We start from the raw sequence: 10,415 nt of genomic DNA, 5'->3' as shown, positions 1-10,415 counted from the left end.
TCGGTATCTTTGCGTCCTGTCTGGCTATGTGGCAATAAGAATAATTGTTGTGATGCCAAAAAGAGCACAAAATATTTTACTTTGACAAGTGGAGCAGTACAGCTATCGCCATAGTGTTCTGCTTGATTTATGCATGTAAATAGCTTTATTATATTTCATGCAGGGAATATTACATATTATATGGACACTGCAATGGGAAAGTAGAACAGGAAAGGAAAAAGTCGGCATCTCTAAATTGCATGTGTGTGTGTGTGCATGGTTGTATGTCTATGTGTTGCCCTGCAATGCAATCGGGAACTGTCCAGTGTGTACCATGCCTGTGGCGATGGACTAAAGGAGATAGGCATCAGCCCCCCTGTCACCCTGAAGGATAAGAATATTTCCAGAGTGTTTTTAAGAATCATATAACATGTAAATAAAATGCTAATAGTTGTAGCTTAATTTTTTTTTAATATTTACTCAGCACTGTATGTAAATTGTCTCACATGCTGAAAAAACATGTAATTCAGAATACCAACAAAAACACAGACAAAAAAAAACTTCCACACTCGAGGATAAGTATGCCAATGCGCTCATCTTTTTATTGCACAACAAGGTATTTTATGTCTGTTTATTGATGCTGAAACAACATTGCCACTGACTGACAGACCAGCTATTGAGATAAACCAGGGTGTGGCTCTGTGCTGTTGGTCAACAGAGGTGGTGGACAAGACAGCCTTTTGAACACAGGACCAAATCAGTCCATCACCCCAGCCACTAGCTAGCAGTCCATTCTGGAGAGATTGGAATCCAACACAGATTTACTAAAGACCCCCCTCATCCTTTTTGACTAATTTGGTAGTGCTGTGGCTGGGGCTGGGGACTGAGTTGTCACTGAAATATAAACATTAACTTAAAACAGGGTTAGTCAATTAATACTTAAACCTTTTTGTTTTTTGTATAAGCAGAAGCCGAGCACAGCCTGAGATGTTTGCAGACTGGCTTTCATAGAGAGGAGACGTGCTGTTTTAGAGATCTGTGCTGTCGTCTACATGGTGCTGGTAAAGTGTGTCTGGATCCCCACACTGAGCCGTTCGTGCAGGCTGAGGAATGCTACTAAGTCTAGGATGTGCTAGAGTCAGTTCTATAGAGCATTTCAATATAGTTTTTTATTTCTAAAACAATTGCGGTTGAGACCATTTAGCAATGATTTCTTTGTTATTATTTGTGCTGGCATTTCTCAGCTTCATGTGGGCTTCAACCCCCTAAATGGCATCATATTCTCAAGTGGGACCAACATTATAGAAGGAAAGGCACAGGAACACGCACACATACAAACTCAAGCACACAGAGTCCTGAAGCAGAGAGAAGGCTTAGGTAAGTTAAGCAGGCTACAGTAGCTACGACACAAAAGTTAAACTTTAAGACAAAAAAAAAAAATCATTGTACAGTAGTTGGTACACAGCAATTTTCTAGATTTGAAGGTCCCACAACAATCATACACAGAACTCTGCTAAAAATGAGAAAAATACAGGCATGCACTCTGCTTTATCTGCCAGCTAACTCATCTGGGAGTCATGTTTAAGACTTGCTGTGGCTCAAGAGCTAGACTTAGTCTTGGAGATAATTATTTTTCCCTGTAACAGCCAACACCAGATCAGTGTGCAGCCGGCATCAATGTGAAAAGCTGCGCGACGGCAAAATCTGATGATTTTCCAGCATATGCACAGCCTATTGTTTTGTTTATTTTTTTTTGTCTTTTTTTGTTGCTGTTTGTTTTGTTTTCATATTTTGTGCAAATATTAGCACTGTTTTCCTTGTTAACTTCTGCTGTTTTTGGCTCAAGCAGATTTCCTATGCTAACATCTAGACTGTTGCTATCCACCAGGAGCTAACCCTCTCACTTTAGAAATGATGCGTATATAGCAGGTTGTGGTGAAACCCCGACAGGGTGCCCCACATCTCTGTGTATACCATATGTACAGAACATGAACGTACAGAGTACAGCGCGCATGGTGTTGGAAGGTTCAACCCAACATAAAATGTGCAATTTTGTGTTTCCCTTATCAGGGAAAATTATATATACTGACATTGTCATTATAATTTAGCAATACTAGTCATCTAATGGTTTGTACATATATTGCAAGTTGGAAATAAAAACACATGTTTGCATTTTTACAGGCACATACATACCACAAAATAGACTATGTGGAAACTAGATGTACTAGGCACAAGGTATATACAGTCCATGTGCAGAGGGCACATTGTTAATATAAACGATAGAACTACACCCAAATTAAACAGACTGATAAATCAGAGAGAACAGACAAACTTAAGACCCTGATTTGCTAACAAATCAACACCAAGGCATTCAGTACCCTTAACATCTGGTACAGCAAGAGTGAGAGGCTTGAAGCTTTGAGATTCTCAATAATTGTCAGTCAGTGCCAAACAGATGTGAAGGAATTCATTCCCTCTTCACAGCAAAGTCCAGAAGAAGAATTATTAAACGATCATGCTTTGAACCCGCTTGCCATTAGGCTAACACAGCACACATGTCTCTACGGCAGCTTGATGCCAACACACTGAACAACTCGTGAGACAAACACAAAAACAGATAAACTGGCAGTGTGTGCTTGGCCAGAGCTGTATCAGGCCCACGGCTGAGGGTTCAAACTGAGGGGAGCCGTTCAGAGTTTCTCAAATGCCATTCTTTGATTGGGAGGGAATTACACACTACATGTAGATGCAATGAAACAGAGACGGTGCCTGATATTGCCTGAAACATTAGCTCTTTAATTCTCCATTCATCTTGCTCTCGCCGACTGTGGACTCATTCAGATATCTGCACAGTCTTGATAGCAGCTTAACAGGGCAAACTCTGGTATTAGCAAAAAGAAATAAGGGGAAGGACCAATTAATCAGACAGAACAGTACTGAAGCGCACATAACACTGCTTGAGATAGACTTCATTCAGAACAGGGTTGGTGTATACTTTTCCCATAGGAAAAAAAATCTATTCATAGTTCATGTTTCACTGATAAGTTGGGGAAATTGTTTTATGACTCCGGTAAAACACAAATAACGCAGGCTTTTCTGTGAAACAGAGAAGGTGTCTGTTCCACTCCTCTTTAATTTAAAAGGTGATTCATTACATTCAAAGGAAAATTTCAAGCTTTTGCTTCAGTTTTGATGATTATAGCTTGTTGCTAATCAAAACGAATAATTCAGTCTCTCAGAAATGTATGACACATAAGATGGATGACTTAGAAAGCATGTGTCAATAACACCCTTCAAGAGCTGTAAACCACCAAAAGTCACTGTTAAAACAGTTGACTGTGTGGGAAATTATGACCATGCCTATCAATTGAAAGTTGAGTGGGGGAAAAAATGAGGTAGCGAGTGGTGCCACTACCAGTGCCAGAGACAATTCTAAAGAAAACCCCATTCAAGATTTGAATTTTACAGGCTTGGACCAGGTCTAGACTCTGTGATGCAGATGACACTAGTTATGATAGAAACTTTCTTTATTCCCCAGGAGGAATTGTCATATGCATAGGCACCAAACACAAATGCATTAATTTCAGGGCCTCAAGAGCCACCACATAGAGACATATCCTGGAGATAAAAAAATGCCACTAAAAAAAAAAAACTAAAAAATGTTTATTTCCTCTTTAACGTCCTGACCCAGAGATATCAAAGACGCTCTGTGCTATGTGGTTCTGAGTTCTTTTATCTTGAAGGAATGGGGCGACAGTAGCATCGGATGTAGGAGTTTGCTCTGAAATCGAAGGATTGACGGTTCAAGCCCCGGCTCCGACTTTTTTTGTCGTTGTGTCCTTGGGCAAGACACTTCACTTGCATTGTCACAGTGAGCACCAGGGCAGCTGTGGCTACAATGTAGCTTGCCACCATCAGTGTGTCCATGAATGGGTGAATAACTGAATGTAGTGTAAAGCGCTTTGGTCAAGTCTCCTGACTTGAAAAAGCGCTATATAAGTACATACCATTTACCATGGAATTGACAAAACAAAGTCTGGAGGAATAGTTGAATAGGCACGAAATCCAATTTTTTTGCAGTTCAAGATGAAGTGTCCATAATCTGATGAGCCATTTCATCTGCAGGTGACTTGGAACCTGCCTATATTAACAATAAAAATCAATACCCGTTCAATGACCTTGGTTTTACTGGTCTTGATAGACCAGCACAGTGCCCTGACCTGAACTCCACAGAAAATCAATTTTTTAGAGGAGGACAAAAGACACAACACAAGAAAAGACATGTTATTAAACATGGCTTCCTTGAAATCAGCAGATCCAAATGCTGACCACTTCCATATGCTGAACTGAGGCAAATATACATTAAAAAATTAGTCTGAAACAAATATATCATGCTGAAAGAGCACAGTACAATGAAAGGCTTTGTTTTAGCAGACTGATTTTTATGTATTAACATCCATTATGTTGGTCCCTAAATCATTTTCAAATTCTCCAAGAAATAAAATTTCAGGTTTTTATTAGCTTGAAGCTATAATCATCATAATTGTGGGAAATGTTTCATTCTGCAAGTTTCAGTTTTTTATTTAAATTACTCAAATAATTTACTTTTGGATCACATTTGATTTTATTGAGATGGAGCTGTATAACAATGACCTAGGGTTCACAAGCCTGAGAATGAAGCCCTTGGATAAACACAATCACCAACTCATATTTTTTAACAACTCAAAGTGAGAGATCAAGAACCTTAGGCAGTAAAGCTGACAACAATCTTAGGGTTATTAATTCCCATTTCTATGCCAATTTGAATCAACCAGGGTGTTAAAATCAACAAGCTCAAAATATGGAAATAGACATGTCTACATAAATCAATGGAGAGCCACATTGTGGCAATCAATACATCTCTGTGGAAAGGTAGTAACCTGAGTGAAATGTACATCAGATAGATTTACAGTTTGGCTCTGGATCGATATCAGAGCAGAAAAACTTGGCCACTGTGTTTATTTAACACAATGAACCAGCTGCCTATTTACCCCAATTGAATTCACCTTTATTTTGTCTTTACAGTTTAACCAGATAACGGGTCCAGAAGAAGTGCGACAACAGTTTTAAGAGAACAGAGCATTGATTTTGTTTTTGATTACAAGATCATAGTGCAACACAAGGTGCTTAGGTGGTTGTCCTCATTTCTCACTTTGCACAGAGAGATTCCAGCATACTCTCATTCATGCCCATTTCAGCAATTCTTTAAAACCTCTCCTTTAAATATTCATTAATGGGGAGGGGGGTAGTATAAATGGTAAATACAGCAATCCCTAACCCAAATAACATAAAAAAGGCTTTAAAAAAAAGATCACACAGACACTCAGCATCTCATACACCAATGCCCAGCCCCCCCTTGCATCACAAAATCCTCTGTCCCTTTATTTACATGGCAGTTAAAACGGATTACCTATCTTCCTTCTCGTATGGCATACATTCAGCAGTAGAAGGAGTTTTAGGATGAACAGGATCAGGATGTTTCGAATAAATATTATCAAAGCCTCGACATATTCTCACACTTTCAACCAAAATTTACCTGTGGACCTGCAAGCGGAGACATTCACCAAAGTTTTAGGTGACTTTTTTACAACTAAGGCTTCTGTACCCCATAATGGCCACCCCTACACTTTTCAACATTTGAAAAATGCTTTTCGGGTGACATTTCCTTTTGATGGTCTGATTTGCTGACTCAGGTGGACTCCATTCCGTGTCTTTAAACCAGTGGTAAGCATTCAGATGAGAGTGTTTCGTTTTTCAACACAAAAATAATACAGCAACATACCCTTTCATTCCCTCACACATTTTTGGTTAAGGTAACAACATGGTCACTGGATTACAATACCTCAAGTTTAGCCACAATAGCTGCTGGATTCTTTAAGATTTCACATTAAAAATCAAACAAAAAAAATACATACAGAAACAAGTTCACTTTCCTGTACAGAATAAGTATAGATATTCATATTTATATATATATTTATATATATAGGCGGGGTAGAGTATTGCAGAATTATATTGCATGTGTTAATCATTTAACCTAGACAGAAACAAGCAAGTATACAGTATGGGTTGTTCCCAAATGCCTCCTTTCAGTAAAGCTCAGATTATTAAACCATCTTTGCCTTTTGGGTTACAATCAGTATGTTGAAAAAACAGCTGACCTCTTTCCAGATGATTAATGAAAACAGGGCAGTGCCACCGTCAGCATGTCTAAACAGTCATACTTGACGACGTTGTAGAGTGCATGAGTCCCTTCTGTGAAAAATTGAACCAGAACGTATCAACAAAATCTCTCTTGCACGTGCACACACACAGGCACACGCACACGGAGGACACACACAAATATGCATACACACAAACGAAATATATGGCTTCTAACGTTGAATCAAGGCAGTTAAATAAATGGCGTTTTCTTCTATGTTTCTTTTTTAGTTGATACAGACACGACCAGACTTGGTGTTCAAGCTCAACTTTGGTTTTGGGTAGATACAATGGATATAATGTTCCTAACTTTTTTCGTCAACTATATACACAATGATGTAAGATCGACCAGCGGTCTAAAACACTAACTCCACTACAGGTTTAAACAATATGAAGATGTTGCTTTGCTACGACAGCTTATACCAAAAAAAAATGACAATTAAAACACTTTGAACGCTTAAAATGTAATTGTCATTTGACCTCAAGTCCCTGATTTTCATTTTTGAGTCAAGCTCCTGCTAGATTGCATTGCATGGATTCTACACAGTATGTAATTGGTACATTAATCACACTTTTCGTCATATCTTTACAGGAAAGACAGCGATATGCAGTAGGTGTTTGGAAGCAGAGTGAAAGGGGTGATACTAAGACTAAAGGTGCTGGCACAGCAGACCAGACAAGTTCAACCTTAATTTTATATACTAGTATAATCATAGTGACTCCCCATAGCCAAAGTATTGTAATACTTTGAGCAGCTCTTTTCTTTCTACTGACTCCAGCACACAGTGCATCCAGGTTGAATGACTGGTGGCACTGGTAGTAGCTGATTGGTCACAAGCGGAATGATCAGCTGAACTGACCTTAACCAAACAGATTCTCCTACAAAAAAAAGGCCTCTCTACTGAACTCCACTAGGGTCACAAGTTGGAAGACAGCCGGGATCTGGCAGAGTCTAGCTCCGGAAGGCTGACAATCGAATCTTTCTTGAGAACTCCAGAGTCTGGAGGTCCTGGTCCAGCAGCTGCTGCTACTGCCCCCACTCCAGTAGGTCCACCTGGAGGAGGTGTGGAGGCAAAGGCCACCCTCTGCTGGGCTCCAGTCGATCTCCCCACACCTGAGGGTCCCGGTAGGTTGTGGTGAGGGGGTTGTTGGGGGCCAATGGAGGAGTTGGAAGTGCGGGTTGAAGGTGGGGGACTAGGGGCTGCAGAGGAAGCCTGTGGTGTTCCTTCCTGGGGGAGTGAAGGTTGGGAGGCAGACAGGGCTCGGGTGTCCTGACTCAAACTACCTGCATGAAGGGAGTGGGTACTCTTGTATGAGACAGGCCTTTGCTGTGTGGTCTGCGTGGGGCTGGGTGCGTGATGCTGGACAAGGGAAAGCTGAGACCCAGATGGTCCTACACTTGCCATGTACTGAAAAGTCCGTCCGGTAGCTGTAAGTGGGCTTTGGACTGGGGGGCTTGAAATAGCAGATCCAAATGCCCCTCCAAATGTTTGGGGAGGTTGAGACTGCAGAGGAGACATTGAGACTGGACTAGATAAGTTCTGCATCACCTGGAACCTTCGCACCATACGTGGAGATTGCAAAGTCCCAGGACCCACCAAAGGACTTGCCATCTGAGGGCAGAAACTCATTGCCACAGCTTGCTGGAGGGTGGCAATTGCGGAGCCCGTCTGAGGCTGTCCTGGAGGAGCAAAGATCCCACCTATAGTTGGGGTCATAGACATGGCCCTTGGCCGCTGCAGATCCACCAGTTTCACCATCTCCCGGTCATACTTGACTATTTCCTGGATCATCTCGTTTTCTCTGTTGTTAAATACGCCAGAATTGAGATCATGCTGAACTTTGTGCATCAGGATTGAGTTCTTTTTACCTACAGCAAGAAAAAAATGGCAGTGTTAGAGAATGCAAAGAACCACACAGAAGGAATAAAAAAGATGAACAAAACATAAAAACAAGCATATCAAATATTTCAAAGAAAATACATCAGAAGTTTTATAGAGGGTGTGATGCCCTTCACACCAGGCATATCCTCTGTAGGAACAGGTCCTGGGAAAAGTATCTGTGTCACTCTGCACCATCGTATACTATTACAGTGTCCTATGTCTTTTTAAGAGAACAATGCCAATAATTTTACTGTTCTATCTAACGAGATTCTGCAATGAGGAAATAAGCTTCTGCCCTCAGATGACAACCTGAAATTATTATATTTCTAAGCATCAAGTTCATATATGAGGGTTGTTCTTATCTCAATTTCATATATGAGATTGATTAATGGTATTAGGGTTACGGTATGACAGTTAGTGTAATATGTTATGTCTTGATTGTACACTCAGTTAAGCTCCCCTGAAGCACATGCACTAGTTTACGCTTTTTAAAATTCTGTATGCCAAACCCAGTGAATTTACTCATCAATAGATGGATGCCTTGGATATTTTCAATGTTTTCTCAATTATTTTACCTATACGGTCTAGACGATCAATGGCAACAGTTTCAAAGGCTCTTCTCATCATGGGATACTCTTCTAACACCTCGTTGAAGTTGTCAACAGATAAAGAATAGAGGCGACAGTATGTCTCTGCTCTCACGCTGGCTGTCCGTCGACCCCTTGTCAATAAGCAGATCTCTGAAACAGTAAAGCAAAGGTTAAAGGTTAAGTGAGAAACAGTAACACCCAGGGCAAACAAGTAGATAAAAAAACACCCCACCTCCAAAATACGAGCCATCTGACAGCTTCATAGCAAGTGTGCCTTTGGTGATGACACTGCATACGCCGTGCTGGATGAAATACATTTTTTTGCCAATGGTACCCTCTCTTATGATGTAGTCATGAGGCTGGAATACCTCAAAACGTAGCTTAGTCAGCATTGCTGTGACAAAGTTTGGCTCAGCGTTGGCAAACAGCGGCATAGACGCCACTAGCTTACGGCAGTTGAAGTTAACAATTTCCTAAAAAGAAAATCAGATCTTTGTTTTTTTTTCAAGTACATATATGCAGACATAATGTGTCTTTTAATCTGCTGGATAGCACATCTTGTAGGTTACAAAAATAAACAAATATTAGTCAAAGGAAGACAATGCTAAATAGGTAGAGCTGATAGTGTTTATATTACCTCTCTGAGTGGTTCGCTGAGCTCTTCCAGGATGCTTTCCTCATCAAACATCTTGCCCTGGTATCTGTGCTCATAATAGTCATGGATTTTCTGTCGGAAGTCAGCAGGCAGCTTGTGGAAGGACATATACTGCTCCACTTGTTTGTACTAAGAGAGTAGGAAACACAGATGATGTGTTGTTAATGCAGTGCAAACTCATATACTGTTGTTAATGCTACCCTTTCAGTTATTGTATTAAACAGCCTAAGAAGCAAAATTGGCTCTTTATTAGCAAGGACGTAACACATACGTAGCATCTGTTGTTTTTTAATAGTATGCCATAATTTAATTGAACTATTTCTGTTCAAAGGTAAATGTGATGAGTTTACATTGTCCTAAAGACCAACAGAACCAACAAGCTAATTTGAACACAGTAAGAGTAGCAGAGTGTTTACCCAAAATTATAAACCTTGGTTTAAGAACAACCCAAACTGCCTTCTCATCTAACCTTAAACCTAATTATGCAAACTTAAAGATTTTTGACTAATCTTTGATGTGTTGGTATTTTGCTGAATCATGTTTGCTAACCCAGTAATGTTGGTACTCTAGGGTAGCCTGCCCCAGGCAAGGAGCAATTCTGATCTATGCCATGGCTGTTGGAGGCCATGTAACAAAATCTGAGCTTATGGAAAAATATAATGTCATTAGATACATAGATTTTAACAAGCACTAACATCCAATTGATTTTAAAGTAAGCATTGTTACACTATGCATTTGTTGACGATTGTAGCTATTAAGACAAATATTCAAATTTTGTCAAAAATAAAAATTCAATAATTCTAGCTTTGCAAATGGAAGACTTATGCCCTGATTTTCAAATCATACAGATAATGCTGAGTCGTGTCTGAAATAACTACCTACCTATCTAACTTAATTCCACCTATTTTCTTTATTCATTTTACCTTGCATTAAGCCACAGGGGGGCGTATGTCCCCAGAGACATATGAAACAAATGACCCTAAGGGCTAAGGAAGTCATCATTAAAACAACCACAATCACAAGATCTAAAGCATCAAGAAACATCTTCTATCAGCTATGTTTACCTCCACT

The 10,415-nt window shown here is 40.0% G+C and overlaps 1 protein-coding gene across 1 annotated transcript; it reads right to left on the bottom strand.

Moving 5' to 3' along the window:
* Window positions 1-564: 564 nt before the first annotated feature.
* On the bottom strand, window positions 565-9,473 carry LOC107096955 (potassium/sodium hyperpolarization-activated cyclic nucleotide-gated channel 2-like; the record flags this gene model as incomplete). Its single annotated transcript, XM_015393876.1, has 4 exons — window positions 565-8,086; window positions 8,675-8,839; window positions 8,922-9,162; window positions 9,327-9,473. Coding segments are annotated over 4 exons (1,506 nt in total), but the record flags the coding sequence as incomplete, so codon positions are not given.
* Window positions 9,474-10,415: the final 942 nt, after the last annotated feature.

Source organism: Cyprinodon variegatus, unplaced genomic scaffold (assembly GCF_000732505.1).
Source record: "Cyprinodon variegatus isolate N-32 unplaced genomic scaffold, C_variegatus-1.0 Scaffold661, whole genome shotgun sequence".
Classification (NCBI taxonomy): domain Eukaryota; kingdom Metazoa; phylum Chordata; class Actinopteri; order Cyprinodontiformes; family Cyprinodontidae; genus Cyprinodon; species Cyprinodon variegatus.
The sequence above is the reverse complement of the archived record's forward strand: the minus strand, read 5'-3'. Positions and strand labels throughout refer to the sequence as shown.